Source organism: Strigops habroptila, chromosome 1 (genome assembly GCF_004027225.2).
Source record: "Strigops habroptila isolate Jane chromosome 1, bStrHab1.2.pri, whole genome shotgun sequence".
NCBI lineage: Eukaryota > Metazoa > Chordata > Aves > Psittaciformes > Psittacidae > Strigops > Strigops habroptila.
Genome location: NC_044277.2, coordinates 144008586 through 144028860, shown reverse-complemented (window position 1 = coordinate 144028860; position 20275 = coordinate 144008586). Strand labels below are relative to the sequence as shown.

Sequence of the window (20275 nt, the reverse complement as noted above, 5' to 3'; positions counted from 1 at the left end):
AGAAGCATACTTGCACGTGCTTATGACCAGGTTAGTAGAAAAGTCACTTTGTTTTAACATAGCAGGTAACTTACTTGCCTTGTATTGGAACGGAATGAAATTCAGCCTCATAGCGTGGTCCTTGCAAAAATGGTTTCTAATTAAGGCTGAGAGGAAAAGAGGATTTCCTACTTCATGAGAATTTTTGAGACAGAAAGCTTTTGGACTATGAAAGGGCATTTTATTTAAGTTGCATCCAAACTTGTTATAGAATCATAGAATCATAGACTAATAGAATGGTTAGGGCTGGAAAGGACCTTAAGATCATATTATTCTATTCTGGCCTCCATGTTTCTGTTAAACCCCTTTTACTCTAAATGAACTTCCATTTTTTCAAATAAAAAGCTATTTTGAAACCAAGTTTTTGATTAATTTTGCAAATGCTGACTATGGATGCCTGAATTCTGAAAATCAGTGATCCTTTCTTCTAGATTGTTCAATCATAGAATCACAGAATGGTTTGGGTTGGAAAGGACCTTAAGATCATTCAGTTCCAACCCCCTGCCACAGGCAGGGACACCTTCCTCTAGACCAGGTTGCTCCAAGCCTCGTCCAACTTGGCCCTGAACACTGCCAGGGATGGGGCAGCCACAGCTTCTCTGGGCACCCTGTGCCAGCGCCTCAGCACCCTCACAGGGAAGAACTTCTTCCCTTAGATCTAACCTGGACTTCCCCTGTTTAAGTTTAAACCCATTCCCCCTTATCCTGTTGCTACAGTCCCTAATGAAGAGTGAGGGACTCCAGCGTCCTTGTAGGCCCCCTTAAATTAACCACCCTGTCCCAAATAGCTCCAGCTTTCCAGAAACCTCGATGGTGATGGTCCTGGAACTACTTGACAAACAATCTGACAAACTCAGGCATGTTTAGGAATGCTTTCATACTAATTTAAGTTAAGATTGTCAAAACTCCATGAACAATAGATGCATACAAGTGTAAATGCTGAGATACACAATGTTGAGCACTTACCTATGAATAAATTGAACACTATTAAGCCACTGCCAGTCTGAAAATGAAATATGGAATGCCTGCATATTTAGCAAAAGCTTAGACACTAACATTTAAAGAACCATTGCTCAAAATCTATTATTTTCAGAATGCTCATTAATCAAACAGTTTGGAAGCAGACAGCTTGCATCTTTGGCTAAGACCACATTGTAGACATTTCTGCTTGGCAAAGCTTGGCCATTTTCCTTTCTACTTGATTTCTGAGCACGTTGTACAGTTTTCATGTCTAAATTCAAGTTGCTTGGATAAGGTGACAAATTCTGTTTTTTCCCCTTGGTCCGTTACACATCCTTCTGGTTTGAATATACTTTTTGCCCTCAAGCTCCTGAAAAGTGCAGGAATCACAAAGACCACAGCATTTTTCAAGTCCCTTACCTGTCCAGCAAACCAGACAGTGCAGCATCATAAGGATGCTGTCCTGTTTCTGTAACTGCAGTGAGGTTCAACCCAGCAACTCTTCACAGCATAAGCACTGAAAGAAGTTTTCATTAAAAATGCAGAAGTAACCAAGACTGTCTTAAAACAAACTGCAAGTTGTTTTGTGCCTATTCAGCTGTCAACCTGCAATTCTTCTTTAGGAAAGAAGACTGTGTTACTGTCAATACACCTGCTATGGGGCTGACAATTCAAACTTCATTATAACAGTAAGTTTTGTGCTGCTGTTTGTTTTTTTCAGCTCCTCTGAGTTCTGCCAGCTATGAAATTAGTGTGTGTTTCAGCTTTCTTTCCTCCTCTTCACTGTGAACTTCTGAAGCAGTGTCTGAGTCCGTATTATCTGCCACCTCTTCTCTTTACATCAGACTTCTCAGATACTTCTCAATGCAGAAAAGAAGTGATGGGTTGGAGACACTTCTGTGGAATAACCAGCATGTTCTGCAAGTTTCATGTGATAGAAATTCAAGAGGGGAATATTTGTCTCAGAGGTTTACTTAGATCAAGGAGCAGGGTGATGTATTTGTCAGGCCTTGGGGAAAGAAGATTGTATTGCCGAGCATTAGATGAAAGATCTCTAGACTGATGACGAGCGTTATATATGGCATTTCTTACTTCCTTCACTCCCACAGATTCCTTATGCCACTAAGAAACTGCTGGTTTTCTGCTAACAGCTGAAGTGTTTCATTTGGAGCTGAGCTGAGGGAAAATAAAGTCAGTGTAACATAGTGGTGTGCTCTTGAAATGGGAATTCTGTAGCAAGCATGTACAAAAACATGATTTACAGGGGGCTCAACCTCACAAGATTCATAAAGAGCCTGCATAGGTGGATACTGATACTGTTCTGAAGTGCTAATGTATAATGGTGTGTATTTTTCCATGGGGAATAATAGTTGGCATAGCAAACGTTGCTTTTCTTGTAGCATGTAAAGAGATGTGACAAGACTAGAATCTCATTAAACAGACAGGTAGATACTATCCTCCAGCACCCATCCCAGGCTATTAGTGGGAGCTCAAGACAGTACAAACCCAAGGCATTGATGTGACAACACCGCAAATGGACACCTTTCTCCTGTGTGGTGTAGTATGCCAAGGAGTAAATAGCAATGTTGGTACTGATTCCTGCTGGATAGTGAGTTACAGGCCTGATTTTTCTGAAGCATGTGACCAAACATGACATAAATCCACTTTGCCTACTGTTTTTATCAGGCTGCTTACCTCTGGCCTTCCCTCACTGTGTTACTGCCATGCGTACACTGTTCAGGTTTCATTTAGACCTTTAGAGAGCTATGTTGCTTAAGTTGTGTGGAGGTTCTCAGAGTTACTTAGAAACCCTTGGCAGTGGGAGTCAGTTCTACAACCTTGCAATTTGTTGTTACTGGAAGAAATGAAAGAGCAGCTGCTGGTGTGCAGAGACCAATGTGCTATGGGCAGGTTAGATCATCTCATGAGGAGTGGAAGCTCAAAAGCAGACACTCTGAATTAAAATAAAAAGCTGATGAATCCACATGATGAGTGCAGAACTTGGAGTTCTTATAATGATTCAACCTACATTTGAAGATGTGAATTATTAGTTGTGGCACTGCTGCCATTTAATAAACCAAAAGATGTGTATGACCTGTAATACCTTTGACTGAAAACATCAGAAGAACATTTGAATAGTGTGAGATCTGCAGTACTGCTGTGGTGTCTATAGTGTTTTTTGCAGCAGAAAGTAAGAAGGGGAGACAAGTTTGGAGCAGCCTTTGTTGCTTTTAAGTGTATCAGTTTCTTCCATGTTTCCTAAGCACCTTGGCTGTGTTCCACATCAAACACCAGCCACTGTTGGCTTTAAATTAACTTTATGATACCTGTGTAGACTGAATTATTAAAGGATTCACAGGTTTATTGGTCTTGACATATTAAAGGATCATGATGAGGCTTCACTCTCTTAGAGGGTGTATCTTTCAATTCAGAAGTGCAGCCAGGCCAAGCAGAAACATGAAAATGTTGATACAGTTTAAGAAGACAGATACTTCTATGGACTGTATAGAGTATCACAGGGAGGGACTAAACAATAGCACAGATGACTTAATTCCTAATCCAGTTCCAGCTGGAGGCGCCCATGATAGACACCAAGCTAATTATATGTCCCCATCTCCAGCACAAAGCATGGACACTAGGCCACTCACTGAACAACATCTTCCAAAAATGGGTTCTGCCAAAGCAGGGCTCATGAATCTTTAAAATATGCTTGGCAAGTTCTCCTACCAGACTGGCATCCCTTAACAAAGCTCTGCCAAACCCATGACATATTTTGGATGTAACACAACAAGCCTAGCCTTGATTTCTGGTTTTAGTGAGGTTATCACTGAGTGAGAAAGCCAGACAAATGAAAACAAGCAGTAGGAGCTGTTCCCCCTAGCCCCTGCCTTGCACTGAACCATTTCTTGTTTATTTTGTGTCTCGTAAACCAAGGAAATAAGAAAATGTCATAAATGTACCTACTTTGTATTCCGGGGGTATCCTTGCCCCAAATCCAAAGGCTGGGAACATTTTGTCACTGGAAAAGAAAAAAACAAAAGCCAAGAGTTCCCACAGAGAAATGCATTTTGTTACAAGAAACACTTTTTCTTCTGTAAGTACTCATCCAAAATGCAAAGCAGCACAACAGTACAGAAATGGCTTTTGAGTGTTACACGGCAGATTGGAAAGGGATCAGATTAGAGGAGGAGGAGTGTGTGCTGACCAGATGGAGGAGTGAAATGGGAGATTTTTCAGGTGAACTTCTCATATCTACGTTAAAATAATTTGGAGAATCCCAAGGGATCAAGATATCTTGCACTTCACCCACAAATGCAGTAACAGGTCTGTGTTATGCACTCTTTTGGCTGCTGCATGAGAATGAGTTGTCTTAACAGCCTGTAACAACATTTATTTCCTATAAATACGGATGTGCTCCCCCAGCTCAGAAAACGGGCGTAGTGGAGAGATGACTCTATAATTACAAGTGTTGGCAAACTTGGGCTCTTACAGTTGTCCAGGTGCAAAAGAGACTTCCTAAAATAGCTGAAAGAGACAATTCACACTCCAAACCTGCACGTTCTGTAAAGCTTCCCAGCTGCATCTATGGTAGTTCAACTAAAACATGAGATTGGTTTCATTAGGCACAGGTCGTCTGATAACCTAACCAATGCTGTGGCAGAGTCAATTTGCTTTCAAACACTACGGTGAAGTTGTTCAACCCCCGTTAGGTCTGTAGAGACAAAGATTTCCTGATTCAGAGAACCTCAAAACGTCAAGGCTGTTAAAACCCCTTCAGAAACACACTAATGTCTCACACAGCCCACGTGCTGTCAAGCTGCCTCTTCCCAGATGGCAAAGTGGAAAACAACAAGCTGTAAGGAATGTCTCGTCCCTGAGTCAGCAAAGCACTTGATCACACACTTGAGGTTAACAATTCCCCCAAACATATGCTTAAACACATCCTGAAGCCACTGAACTGTACTCCAGTGTTCCGATGAATCAAACCCCTCATAGGTTTATCCTGTTCGGCTTACAAAACTTTCAGGGCCCTTGGAAAAGTTGAGTTCCTATTACCATTATTGGCACTTTCCAAAATTCCAAGAGAGGACAGCATCTTCAATGTTCTTTGTGTAGTTCAAGACATTGCCACTCCAAGTATCAACTGAGTAATTCGCTTCCCAGACATACTCAACAAAGATAATAGCACCCGTTACAGCTGCTGGGTTATTCTGTCTGGTGTGAAGGGCACCATGATGTTTCTGATAGAAGCTGAAGAAAAATGGAAGGGTTTAAAAGAAAGCAGAAATAAGCTGCACCCTCCCCCCCAAATTAGAGTGACCATGAGATACCGAGATATCCACCAGCTCCTTGGGAAACAGTGACGACTGACATCTGATGGTTTAGCTCTCACAACTGTTGTCCTGCTACAAAATGAGCTTCTGCATAAATCTTAGGAGCACAGTTCTGTGTAACACGTTATACTGTGTGACAGTGAGCTTGGAAAGGAAGACTAACATCAATTTGCATGTCAGAAAAGAAGTAGCTGCTGACATTTGATGCTAATGACCTGCTGATAGACTTCTCTTGGATTCAACGCTCCTGGAAGCGGGGAAGCCCTTATAAATAGATGCAAAGAATTCAGGAGCACACTTAAAGGGCAAGAAAGAGCAAGCCATTAGAAAAGAATCTGAGGGGAGAAAGAAATCTTGTTTTACATCAATGATTAAGCATAGTTGGATTAGAAAATCAAAGCCTGTGGTGCTGCAAGTTAATTGATTTTGGTCAAGAGCAAAGAAAGACTAAAGAAGACATTTACTTAGGTAGAACGTGTCTAAATTCAATAAGGCAACCCAAAAACCTGATGCTGGCAGCAATTCCCCAACCTGAGAGATGCCTAACCCATACAGTGCTTGCATTTGTACTGCAATGTTTCTTGAGTGTAAACAAGTGTAGGCACTCTCCTATTTACAGCTCCGTCTTGTGCTCTGCAGCAACTGAGAGGCAGCATAGCCTCCACTGTTATTCAGCACCTGGAGTACCTTACCACCACAGTCAGGACACCTGCCTTTATATCTGAATCCCCTATATCTCCTTGAGCAAGTTCTATTTACTGCTACTATTGCCTTGTGAAAGAGTAAAGCTTGAACATGTACACCCTCAAGATGGGATTCCATGTGGCTGCTTTTTAAAGGGAGAGCATGAACTCTAGAGAGGAGTATCCTGGGGTCTGCTCCTGTGCTTAGTACTTTCTCTTGCCTCACTCAGAGGAGCTCCACACCCTCTTTAGGAAGCTCCTAATTTTCCACAATTTGGGTACTCTGGTATTCTGATGCAAGCTGCTGGGATCAAGAATTTAACTTTCATGTGCTCCCATGAAATCTTTAAGGTAAGGAGGGAACCTTTTGATTATCATGGAATGGTTTGGGTTGGAAAGGACCTTAAGATCATTCAGTTCCAACCCCCTGCCACAGGCAGGGACACCTTCCTCTAGAGCAGGTTGCTCCAAGCCTCATCCAACCTGGCCTTGAACACTGCCAGGGATGGGGCAGCCACAGCTTCTCTGGGCACCCTGTGCCAGCACCTCAGCACCCTCACAGGGAAGAACTTCTGCCTTAGATCTAACCTGAACTTCCTCTGTTTCAGTTTGAACCCATCACCCCTTGTCCTATCGCTACAGTCCCTGATGAAATGTCCCTCTCCAGCATCCTTGTAGCCACCTTCAGATACTGGACGCTGCTCTGAGGTATCACTCATGACATCCCATGCATAAAGAAAGATAAGTACGTTATTCCCTCACCACACCTCGAAACTTGTGTCTGACAGCTTTCAGAATAAAACAGAATTTTAATGCAAGCAATGCTTTTCCCATCACACAGAGCAAGGGTTTTAGCTAATACAAAGGTCTTGCTCTTCAGGAAGTATGCAATTTATTTTACAGAGTAACCCTCTCTAGTCTTCCCGTTCCTCCCTCACTTTGTCATATGAGAAAAATCCCAACAGCTGAGCCCACTGCCCTCATTCTGCTTATCCTGTACTACTGAGACACAGCAGGGAAAAAGCTGTGACTCAGAGGGGCAGCCAAGAACTCTGGCTTCCAGTTCAATCCCTTATGGTATAGAGGCATGACAGAGCTGCTCTACCAGACCCAGGGCTATCACGGCAGCTTGCAGCAGAAAGCAGAGCAGCTTCCCAGCTTCCGGAAGCTATGTCAAAGGCCATGCAGGGACTGAAACTACAATCAGAAAATGAAAACAAGGTTTCCTCCTGCCTCAAGGATGAATTCCATGCACCAGAGCCTCCAGCCCTGTTTCCTAACCTGGCATTTCAGTAGGAAAATGATCTGCTCTAATGACTTTTCTTCCTTTGTAATTGAAACTCACTCAAAAGAAGAAAAGTGAGAACAAGTTTTCTTTTGCTTTGTGGTGTTTGCTCAGGCACTTGGGCTTCATTTATACCAGGAAATAGGCCTGGGACCCTGGCTGAAGCACGGGGACATGACTACAGGCATGGTCTGTTAGCACTCTCCCTGGTATAGTGCTTGGTCCTGTCAACCAGCAGTCTCCAGAGACTTCCCAGGGACAGTGCTGGGGGACAGTCGCGCTTGAGACTGCTCCCAAATGGCACTTTGGGCACCACCAATTTGTGCTGGGAGGAAGAAAGCTGAGATACAAAGACATGGGCAGTGTCATGTCTTTGGCCTCAGGCCACACCAGGATCTTTGACTTGTTTTGTTTAAACCTAGACAGTCCTTGGTGCATGCACTGTCCTGCCGGAGACAGATGGCTAAAGGGACAGAAGAGAAACACAGAAGTGGAAAACCAAGCTGGTTCTGTAAAACCTGGAATTTACAAAGTCAAGTAAGAAAAAGAGGATCGTGACTTGGCAGCATCTTTACTCATGTCCAGGTCATACTTTATGTTGTTCTTTGTTTTACACAGGTTCCCTTGAAAATGAAAACTTGGCCTAATCTTCAAAAAGCTGAAGAACCTGATGTGAAAATCAAAAAAGCAAAAGCATCAGACTTTGACTTTCATACCTGGTTGTGTAAGGGCCACAAGTAGTCATGCAAGTGTTGATGTATATGGTTTCTGGTGCTTTTTCCAGTCAAAGACTGAAAGATACCAAAGACTGAGCAGATAGATCTAGGTTATACCCTAAAGGTAAAATCAGGTAAAAATAGGGGGTTCAGGTTCAGTGTTCATACTGGTAAGCGTAAATTAATGCACACAGAAAGGAACTGTAAGGACTTCTGCGCAGAAATGCAACCAGCTGAAGACCCTCAGTAACCTCAACTATAACGTAATGTACAGGAGAAAATAAATTGTGAAAGTATCTCACATTATCCTTTTGGAACATTGCTCAGTTTTAGTCACCCATTCTTCAAGCTAACTGGTGGGAACAGAGGTAGTGCAATGACAAATCTATACATTAATGGGGGTGGAGGAGAGAGCTGTACTGCACAGACAGGAAAAGAGATGGATACAGGCGATAGGAAGGCTTTGTACACTAGTAAAATGATATCTTCTTCTGTTTCACTAGGAAACCTGATGTAAGTGGAAGGCAAGAAATAAGTTTCTAATAAAGACAAGGAGACAAAATAAGGAACATTTCAAAATTTTGTCTCTTAAGCACTGGTGCCCTCTGACGCAGTATCATTGAAACCTGGAGTTCAGCTTTACTCTGAGAAGGATTTGCTATTCCTAACAACAAGGATGAGAATTCAGATAAAACTCTGTCACTGGGTGAAATTAATTAGTCAGACATTAGAGAGTCTCTTGAAGCTGCTGGCATAGATGATGCTGGAGGTAAAGAGCCATGTATTCACCAGTGTGGGAATACCTGTATTCAGAAAGGAAAACATGAGCTGCCAGGACTGTGTTCTCTGAAAATGAGTTCATTTTTTAAAATCTAAATTGGGAATTCTAAATTCTTAATTGTATGGAGTAAATGTAGGGGGGAAATGAAGGCCTAAGTCATTCTATGCCATTTACTCATTCTGAAAGATGAAGTGCTAGCTAGCTACTTACACAGGTTGTTTGGGGCTCCTTTTACTGATGCTCATGTAAACCCTTTGGTATGTAACTATAGAGATGCTTACCTTTAAGCTCCTGAAGTAAGTCATCTATCCAAATGCAGCAATTTTGTACAGATGCTACTAACTGACCTGGGAGAACCGCAGCATGAAAACCTGCTCACTTTATGCTAGAGCAACATAGTACCTTTAGCAGTACTAATGATGCAGTGAATGGGGCAAAAGAAACAGGGTGTGGGGAGAAAGAACCCATTTTTAGTTTCACATGACAAAGAGTCTTAAGTTTACAGCTCTTTGAAATTCTTTCAAGGAATATACCTGACTAGAATCCCTGGATATTAAGCTGTCACTTGTAATTTTGATTTTGGGTCAGATCAGAATTACCAGAGGGATATTTTTAAAGCCCTATGCTGGATGCAGCAAAATCATTTCCTATGCCTTTCATTTTCAATTCCAATCTTAAAAGAATTAACTGTGGATCTGCTCTGCTCCACATACTTTTCCTGGGATGAAATCAGATGTTTTTCCTCTGTTGGAAAGAAATTTCAAATTGCCAAAATAAAAGGGATTTTTGTGTCTGTTACACATGTAATTGAAAAACATGTGAATGAGAGGAGGGGGAGAATAAAGGGGAGGGAGCAAAGAAAGACAAGGAGGGAAAGCAGAGAGAGGACAGGGGAAAAAAAGTAAACAGCAAATGCCACAGACAAAATAGAGTCATCTCTAAACTCAACTAAAATTGTAATCTTTCCTGTTCAGAAAGCAAACTGGAAGAATATGAGCTGAATTAAGTGTTTCTTTTCTAAAGCATATGAATGAATCATGTTCCTGAGTGTATTATTTAGTACTTATCTGAGAAAGGCTTGATGCCACTAAATTCTGAATCATAACAGCTTACAGGGATTAGCAGCACTTCCAAAGAAAACACAGAAATCACTTGAAATATTTAAACATTTTCAGTTCCTGCTTTGCAAGCAGAGCTGGGTAAATAAAGGACATGATCTATATGATAAAATAAAACTGTTTAAGTGGAAGAGACCAGAGCCTACCTGCTTCGCCCCTTGCACTCCTGCAACCTGTGCTCCTCCAGGATGGGATGGGATAGAGCCAGGCTGTGGTCCAGCTCTCAGCCTGCCCCAGTCAGAGTCAGAAAGGCTGCAAGAGTTCAGCAGCAGCAGTGTTTTCTCCCCCTCTAATCTGTATTCTTGGCTGAGGGACCATTATGCTGTTCCCATGTTTTCACTGTGTGGTTGTGCCTGGTTTGATACAACCACATCTCTGGTTTTGGCCAGGTTACTGTGTGTTTAATCAAACTTGCACTGTACCTAACAAGGCTTGGCATCCAGTCCATAATGCACAGTGACTTTTAATAGAGCAGCAAGAATGAACTGATTATCATACATCTTGTTCACCAGAAAGAGCTGGGAGCATGCAAATCAATGGTAGATCACTGCAACAGCTACAGTGTTTGGTCTCTCAATCAGAGATACTACACAATCATGTGCAAAATCCTGACATTAAAATTCATTTGCTATCTTTAATTACAGGTCTTAATCATCTATGGGGAGGTGGAATCTGCTGAGTACTGAGAAACAAATACTGTCATGTAACTGGGACTCAAGAATATGAGGGAATACCTGTCTCACCTGCAAGGGAATAGGTAATGATGCAGGGGAATACAAATTCCGTGAAGCTAACTACTGAAAGGCATCGACTCATGAAATAACTAACAAAGCCAAATCAAGGTATAACAGATTTAAACTTCCCCTTGCTAACATTGAAAAGAATTGCAGAAGCAGCTCTGCAGGCTAAAAATACCAAGTGATCTCAGAAATTCCTAGACTGGGGAAAAGTAAATACCCACAGAAAACAAAAAGTCATCAGAACCTGAGGGAGGAGTAGGTAAAGCAAAATGAAATGGCAGTGACATATATCACTGGCTAGAAGGCTAGCCTAATAAAATGGCATACTCCGAAAAGTGAGACAAAATGTCAAGCTTCCCTGCAAGATGACAAATAAAATTGCAGTGACCTGATTTATACCTACATGAATGACCCAATTCAGTAGAAAGTATCTTGAAAAAGAAATAGGACTTTGTTAAGTGTGAATAAACTAGGGAAGAGAATACTGTGAGAGGCTACAAAGATTTGAATTTAACTTCTCAAACCAGACAGTTTCCAGACAGTCCCATGTCTGTTAAGGGGTTGCACATCTGTCCCTCTACCTTCCAAAATCTTAACTCTGCAGTGAATTGGCATATCTGTGGGATCATATATAGAAAACTGTACCATTACTGGAAAGGTCAGTTTCACACAGACTGTAATCTCAGATGCCTAAAACTTGACATGACTTGAAGATGACACTGCAGGCAGTGCTGGGAAGAGGGGAATACAGGACTGTGTTGGCATATGTATGCAGAGAGGTGCTGGGAGAGGAATTTCTCATCAAATACTCTCAAGATACAAATGAGCTTTCTAGGATGAGCAAGATAAAACTGTTATAGAGATTATATTGTGATTTAATGTGACCAAATGAGCTGTTGATGTAATTTTACCAAAATCAAAATGACATAAAGTCAAAACAAAGAACGCTATCAAAACAAGTTAGAGCAAAATTGTCAGTGAAATATACTGATGGCTAAACATTCAGATAGGCATTACTGAATACGCAGGAGGAAATGGGCTACTACCCTCTGTTCATCTTATGATTTGGAATGTCAGATCAAGGTTAATTTCACAAGAATTTGGAGTGGATAGTAAGACAGTAAATGGAACCTAATTCACGAGAACTGCCTACTCTTAACTGAGAGCAATGTGACTGTTAAGGTTGATTCAGGCAAAAGGTGTTTACTTTCTGTAAAGGAGGAAATGTGCATGAGAAGATTTAGAACATGGTGTTCATTTACCCAACCGATGGATTTCCAAATGGAAATAAGTTGCTTATAGAATCGTAGAATAGTTAGGGTTGGAAAGGACTTTAAGATCATCCAGTTCCAATCCCCCTCCCATGGGCAGGGACACCTCGCACTAAACCATGTCACTCAAGGCTCCGTCCAACCTGGCCTTGAACACTGCCAGGGATGGAGCATTCACAACTTCCTTGGGAAACCCATTCCAGTGCCTCACCGCCCTCACGGTAAAGAACTTCTTCCTTATATCTAATCTAAACTTCCCCGGTTTAAGTTTGAACCCATCATCCCTTGTCCTACCACTACAGTCCCTAAGGAAGAGTCCCTCCCCAGCATCCTTGTAGCCCCCTTCAGACACTGGAAGCTGCTCTGAGGTCTCCACGCAGCTTCTCTTCTCCAGGCTGAACAGCCCCAATGTTTTCAGCCTGCCTTCATACGGGAGGTGCTCCAGCCCCCTTACCATCATCATTGTGGCCTCCTCTGGGCTTGCTCCAACAGCTCCATGTCCTTTTTATGTTGAGGACACCAGAACTGCACACAGTACTCCAAGTGAGGTCTTACGAGAGCAGAGTACAGGGGCAGGATCACCTCCTTCGACCTGCTGGTCACGCTGCTTTTGATGCAGCCCAGGATACAGTGGGCTTTCTGGGCTGCGAGCGCACACTGCCGGCTTATGTTGTTTCTCATCAACCAACACCCCAAGTCCTTCTCCTCAGGCTGCTCTGAATCTCTTCTCCACCCAACCTGTAGCAGTGCCTGGGATTGCCCTGACCCAGGTGTTCGACCTTGCACTTGGCTTGGCTGAACTTCATAAGGTTGGCATCAGCCCACCTCACGAGTGTGTCCAGGTCCCTGTGGATGGCACCACTTCCCTCCAGCATATCAACCGAACCACAGAGCTCAGGGTCATCGCAAACTTGCTGAGGGCGCACTCAATCCCACTGTCCATGTCACCGACAAAGATGTTGAACAAGACAGGTCCCAACACCGATCCCTGAGGGACACCACTCATTACTGTTTTCCAACTGGACATTGAGCCGTTGACCACAATTCTTTGCATGCGGCCATCCAGCCAGTTCTTTATCCACTGAGTGGTCCATCTATCAAAATGATCTCTCTCCAATTTAGAGACAAGGATGTCATGCAGGACAGTGTCGAACGCTTTGCACAAGTCCAGGTAGATTACATCAACTGCTCAATAGCTGCTTCTCAGCTATATGCTAATAAAATGGTGTGGATGACTAGAATAGTTATATCCTTAACAGTGCAAGGAGGAAATCCACGCTTCTGGAATTGTGAAAATGGTTGTGTTGACTAAAGATGTACCTGATCAGTATCAGATGGCATCAGTGAAAATGGCAAAATAAATTGCTATCTATCTCCTTTATTTATGCTAATTTACTTATTAATACTTACTTATTTACACAGATGTCTAGTCTCTACAGCAGTTGGTGGTATGGAGTTTCACATAAAGTTTGTAGGGTTTTATACTTCAAGAAATTCTCTTCACAAAGAAACACTGACAGAGAAATCTCAATGGTACCAGACTTCACAGTCCCAGAGAAATGTCAACTCCTGCACAGAAAGCTTTTCCCCAGAGGAGATTTCAGGCTGAATTGAGAAATAGTAAAGACTGCATAGAAAAGCCACACAGAAGGTTCAGATTTTGATGGATCTACCAGCTGACAAAATGCAGCAGGTCTCTGAAAAGCACGTGGAGAAAGCAGTGGTTTTGCTAAGAAACTTCAAAGAGATTGCTTTTGACTGACACGCTGACACAGGAACTGAGTTTCTGGAAGAAGAGGCAGCACAAACAGCACACAAAGATGTGCAGTCCTCAACTAAGAGGAAGAAGTTCTTTACTGTGAGCGTGGTGAGGCCCTGGAAGAGGCTGCCCAGAGAAGTGGTGAATGCTCCTTCCCTGTCAGTGTTCAAGGCCAGGTTGGACAGGGCTTGGGCAACATGGTCTAGTGTGAGGCATCCCTGCCTATGGCAGGGGGCTGGAACTGGATGATCTTAAGGTTTTTTCCAAGCCAAAGCAGTCTGGGATTCTACGATTCTATGAAAACTTGGTAAGGGAAAAGGCAGAGCTGTAAGAATTGATAGTATCTGCCCAGATAAAAGGCCTGCAGATATATACAGATACACACACACATATATATGTATGTGTGTATGTATGTATGCATAGAAAAGCAACTCTTATGAAGCCACCTTCCCAACACAGTTGTTGTACTAGACTAATTCTCCTGTACTGATTCTTGGACTAAAAAGTGCTGATTGTAGAAACTCTCGTGTGGCAGCAGTCTGCAAATACAGGTTCTGCAAAGGTAAATACTAAATATGTGTATGTACATATGATGTAATCGTGCCAGCCTAGGTCCTCAGCAGTTCAATCCAAGGACTTTCAATCCAGTTTGGTGACTAGAAGTATTAGGAATTCCTTTCTACGAATGCAGTTCTAGTCCTGGGTTTTCCAAACACTTCAGAGTATCTTTACCCACACCTGACATTAACAAACCTAAATGACAAGTGTTTTTATATAGGTTACTATTGTTGTGTCTATGCAAGTTTGGTCCTATTAAAACACTAAATGAAAAGATTCAGGTCTTTTTCCCCATGGTTTTTTAAACTTGTTTGGATATGCTGATCAGCTTTTTTGCTTGACAGCCTCCATAAAGGTTGTTTCTGTAATTAAAGTGATAAAGCAAGATGCTTAATAATTAAGCATACTTTTATTTACTGATCTGCATGGGTAGATTAAATTTCAACATCTATAGCTCTACATAGGGATTTGATGAAATATTTAATATCACATATATTCTGGGCATCATTCTTTCGCCCCAATTTTAATGAACTATGGTTATACCACTATCTCAACCAAAGCAAGTTTCTGCTTTTCCCCTTGTGTCTGGCAAAATTACCTCCAGGTATTTAGTTCAGATCCCTCCAGCCAAGGTAACTCTCTGAGTCTTCATCCACAAACCCAGACAGCTTCAGGATGAATGACCTGTTAAGTAATTCTTGGGGATGAGGCTCTAATTAATATAGCAGACTGCAAGATGTAAACTCTGGGATCTCTTTTCTGCTTAAAGCCTCAATCAAAAAATCAGCATTTAAGTACATACTGATCTTTGTATCTGGGACCAACTGTACGGATTCATGTATGACTTCCATAACATGTACTGCATTTGCATAGCTTACCTTCTTTCTCCTGTTAACTGCCCTCTGCTGGGTATGTCAGGACATGCGTTCTGGGACAGGTGGATCTTTCAACTGACTTAGTTTTTTTCCTTGTTAGATCTACACTGAAAGGGATGTGCTGGACTGGGAACCCTGGTCTTTTATCTTCTCCTTTCATTTTTAACCTTCTCAATTTTCAAGTGCTCTTTACTGAATGAGGGAAGGAAGGTTTTACAAATGGTTTTAATCAGAGTGAACGCACTTGCTCAGGCCTAAAACAGTGAAGAAGAAATCATACAGAGGAATTTTTGCATCTAGTCAGCTACTGAATCAATTCATTGATTGCAGAAGCTAATGTTGGAACTCAGGATGACTTCAGGACTTTCATATCTTTTGTGGAATGTGGCCCAGTTTTTAAATATTCACTCTTAAGTATTTTACAGAGCTTAATGCAGAAATGCTTTCTGCACTTTGCAGGAATAATGTACTTTTTGCTTATTAGGAGCCCTTGGGGATATTGCTAGATAAGCGTGTTTTACACAAGCAGTTTACTTAACATATGATCTCAGTGTGAATGTCAGCTCCTTGAGTATTTAGAGTTAAGGAGGCTATTGCCTAAATGAAAAAGGACATTAGTGTCAGGAAACAGACAGAGTTTGTCTTCCATGTGTTTCAACGGCTCTTGGGAATAAAAGAAAAATCCACAGTCACTTTAAGAATGAATCAACAGACACAGAGATTTCAAATAATTAAGAAACAATTTTTGAATACAAACATAATGAAGCCCAATTTTAGGACATCATTTTACAGAACTATGTAGAATCACGAGTTGGGTGATTCTGACCCATACAGATCAGAACAGGGATGGCCCATCAAGAAGGGGAAGTTCCACAAATATCCAATGCAACAAAAGCTTAAAAGTATTTGATAAATGATACATTTAACCTTTGTCTTTTTCAAGGTATGAGTAGTGATTTGACGACATAAAAGCTGATTCTCATGCATTTGTGAGCACTTTTTATTAGGCCAGTGATGAACTCTGACTGTATGCAAGTATAAAACTGTGTAAAAATTAATCATAAAGATCATCCAGGAAGCTGAACTGAACATTTGAGTGTGCGGCAGACACTTAACAATAAAGTTCAAATTCACTAAAACTCTTAACTCCATCTTAGTGCCATCTATATTTTGTATAATACTTCAGTGTTTGCTTGAGGCAGGGTGAATTCAATGGGATTAGAGAATAAACTCTAGTGTCCTGCTGAATCAAAACAGAGGTTTTAATGCAAAGATAAATATTTAATGTAATATAATGAGATCCTTAATAAGCAGAAGAGAAAGGAAAGCTACTAACTGCAGAAATCAGATTCAAACTGAGGAGCAGATCTGCAAGTCTTGCCAGACTTATAATATCATCATTAAAACCTGTAATAAAGTAAGATCAGTACGGAAGTATGCCTGTAGCATTGTGTGCATGTAGCACCATTTATCCTTATAAACAAACTTTTTGCAGTCCCATTCCAGCCCTTTTTCCTTTGCCAGAGATAGCAATCACTGCAGAAGGAAATATGAGCTACAGGAAAGACTCTTGTCAATGTGCATGTATATGCGCTGAGGACACATCCCACTGCAGATGCAGTCTCCCTGCTGTTAGTCATGCTCCCACGGAGCTTCCACATCTCTGCCCAAATGCCTCTGTTTCCTTTTGATGGAAACCAGGATGTGTGAAGGGGAAAAGAGAAGAGGTAGGACAGGTAATGGCCAGACCATGGTGAGAGGATATGTTTCCTTATTCCTCAGTTTAGCCACAAGCTCCTCTGGCACAGAGAGAGAGGTTGATATATATACATTTGGTAGTGATTGGACTTGATGATCTTAAAGGTCCTTACCAAGCTAGTTGATTCTATGACTTGATTCTAACTGATTTTTCAGGCTGATCTTTGCTGGTCATCAGAAACACCTGATTTGACTTCTGATCCAGAGAACTCCATACTGAAATTACTGAGGTAAAGAATAAATAAGGAATGATACCAAAACAGGTCCTTTTTGTATTAAACACTTCAGTACCCAATGATTTTTCACCATTTTCATCTGTTTCTTAATGAAACAAAAAGGTGGAGTAGACTTCCTCAATTTCAAGGTAAAATTTTATCAAGTGATATAATTCTTAATAAAAAAGAAAGCTTGTGAAAAGGTTTAAATGGAAATATATATGAATATATGTTTTTTATATATACACGTATATATAATATGCTTCATGAGGTCATATTTAAACATTCACGAGTCATTTATCTTTTAGATATCTTTTATCATTTTAGAGCCTAGTTCTGTAAACTAATGAACGTTTCTCCTTCCTTTATGATACATTGCTGCTGTTGCTTAGCCACTGCTTATATCATATGCAAACTTTATCTTCTCTCTTATGACAAATGTTGTTATAGCCTGAAACAATTCCACCATAAAGCATTAAGAGTTCTGTGCAGGTGAACAGCTCTTCCATTTCCCATACCATGATCAGACTGGCCTATTTCTACAGGACTGCAGCACTTTTGCAATCAGAATAATAATCACCCTCTATTTCTCATTCTCTGAATATTGCTGATGAAAGAATGAATTGTATTCTTTCACACTTCACTATGCAGAACGGAGGTATTCATTTAACTGTTTCAGGAATCTCTGAATCATACAGATAAATGGGCTTGTGGATGAGCAGGGATTGTTCCACTGTATCAGAGGATGTGAGCGGCACTTAATTTGGAGCACTGATTACTTACAGATACATTATGTTAGGCTGATACATACAGAAACCTAGATTATGAGATTTGGATTGACTGGCAGAACTAACTAGACTATATAAAAGAAAATGTTAGATTTTGAGTGTAGTTGCTCTCTATATTACTTGCTAATTCAATTCCTCCCAAATTACAAATACATTTGAATGTTTCTAATTACAGCAGGATTTTAAGTAATAGCTACAGGCTTCCCCCCCTCCTTAAATGTTCAGAGCAGTTTTTACTTTTGTAAGTGAGTGTAGCAAAAGTACTACTGGAATGCAAAAAGCATTGCAAACAACAGATTTTACTTTATTCCAACTATTCTTTCATTTGATGCAACACATTAATCCCAAGACCCAAAGAAAACCACTCCAGTTTCCTTGGTTTGGATTGAAATCAGCCAGTTCTGCCTATTTGAGATAACTGATGCGCACAAACTATAAAATTTTGGTAAGAGCAATGCCACCTTTGTGGTCTTTTTATCTTACTGAAGTCATGCCCCTGTGCAAATGATGACATTCCAGCTCTAAACCTCTTAACAGCCCTTAGGTTCAGCAGGTCCCTCTCTTTTCTCTTCTGGCTGATCTTAACCTGGAAACAGCAATCCTACTCCAGAATTTGAAGCACAACTGGGCTCACTGGAGCAGTTATGGATCTGTGCCACATTTCACGTTCTTACTGAATTTGAAACTCTTTCTTTTAAACTGTATATACAGAAAATTTGCTTTATAGGTTGTATATGCTTATATGTCTCGAAGTTGTAACTAAACAGAACTATACAGGACCTATAGATTATTTTCTGTGAAGGTTTGCTCCTCCTCATTTCTTCTTTAGAGAAATTACAGCTTTCATTTCCAGTTTGCTGGATTCAAAATGTGCAAGTCTAGAGAAAAGGTCTTCACTTAACATTTTGCTCAGAAAGCACTTACCATGTTGAATCCACTTGCCCATAAGAATATATTTACAGTGTCACAACTTAAGAGCACGTAAGGCCAAACACATGCCAGAAAGATGACATTTCCCCAGGGAAAAGGAATTCTGGCTTCTGTTCAGCCCTAGTCCATAGCTCATACAACCTTATTTGCGCTGATGAGCATCAGTAGGCTTTTCTCAGCACAACAGAACTGAATGATGCTGATGATTTCATTTGAAAAATGCCCATTATTTTTTGTGATGATTGGAATATGCTATATTGAGAGAAGAATCCTGATTTGGGCTTCATATCCCGTACAGTAGGGACTGTGTAATTTTCTTACAAAGTACACCTCCTGTGATAAAAGAATCTATGTGAATAAACCAGCCCTTTTTATTCCTTTCCCTATTCTGAAGTAAATTAATCCTCTGAATTACTGCTAGTAATTATTAAATTACTGGATAATCACTGAGGAGTTATCAACTCACAATAAAATATTAATTTTCTCAGACTCACTAAGTTTGACCATCAAATTCTTACAGAAATTAGATCAGGGCAGTATTTTCCTCATTCTTCTTTCAGAAGACATTTCATTACCATGCAAATGGAAGTGCCTCTGAGCAGGCTAATTGGTATATGTGACATGCAACATGCAAACCATGGTATTAGGTCACTCCACAATTTATACAGAAAGTATAATTCAGATCTGACTGGAAGGACCATTGGTTTTGTGAGCTCTGCTATTTACACATGGCAAAGTGGTGGGTGGATGGCTATTGCATGTGCAAAGATTAGAAGGAGTAATTGCATGAGATACTCTGCCTCACCAACAAAGAAAGAACACCGAAAGGAAATGCACTTGGTAATTAGATTAATAATGGGCAATTAATTTGACAGAAGCAAGCAGCATCTCTGGAAGCAACAGAAGTACATAATGTAATCAAAGCATATCTGGCCCAATTACTTGCATTTGTTTTCTTATTTAAAGGCATATTGTGTGCACACATTATCACTAACTTTTAATACTTATTTTAGAAGAGACTGTAATATTCAACAAGCCAGGAGAACGCTGAAAAAGTCCACACATTTACTACTAAGAACAGACATAGACACCGAGCAGTTTAGGCAACTACAGATTCACCTTCAAACACAACATCTCAGGAACACTTTTGTGTGGGATGGGACAGAACCAGACTCCCAGTCATATCAGAAAGGATGCTATCAGCCTCTGCAAAGCAGGCTTCAAGTTTAATACACGTGAAAAATCAACTCAAACATGCAATTTTGGTACGTGAATACAAACCAGAAACTTAACAAACACCAGCCAAACAGCCAAGAACTGGACCTTTCATTACCATGAAGCTAATCTAAACCCACTGTCACTCTCAAAAGTATAAGGTAGATTGATCTTTCTGACATGCAGTCAGCTCTCTTAAATGACTAAACATGAAGCTATGGGCAGCAGGCAGTCATTGGTTTCACACCAT

At 40.9% G+C, this 20275-nt stretch overlaps 1 protein-coding gene across 4 annotated transcripts in view; it reads right to left on the bottom strand.

Moving 5' to 3' along the window:
• Positions 1-20275, bottom strand: part of CPNE4 (copine 4) — a 258007-nt gene that overhangs the window by 17543 nt on the left and 220189 nt on the right. For all 4 annotated transcript variants that reach the window (XM_030491563.1, XM_030491588.1, XM_030491570.2 and 1 more), the window contains one exon: positions 3964-4018. In XM_030491563.1, coding sequence (XP_030347423.1) covers positions 3964-4018 — 55 coding nt within the window. The remainder of the gene's footprint in view (positions 1-3963; positions 4019-20275) is intronic.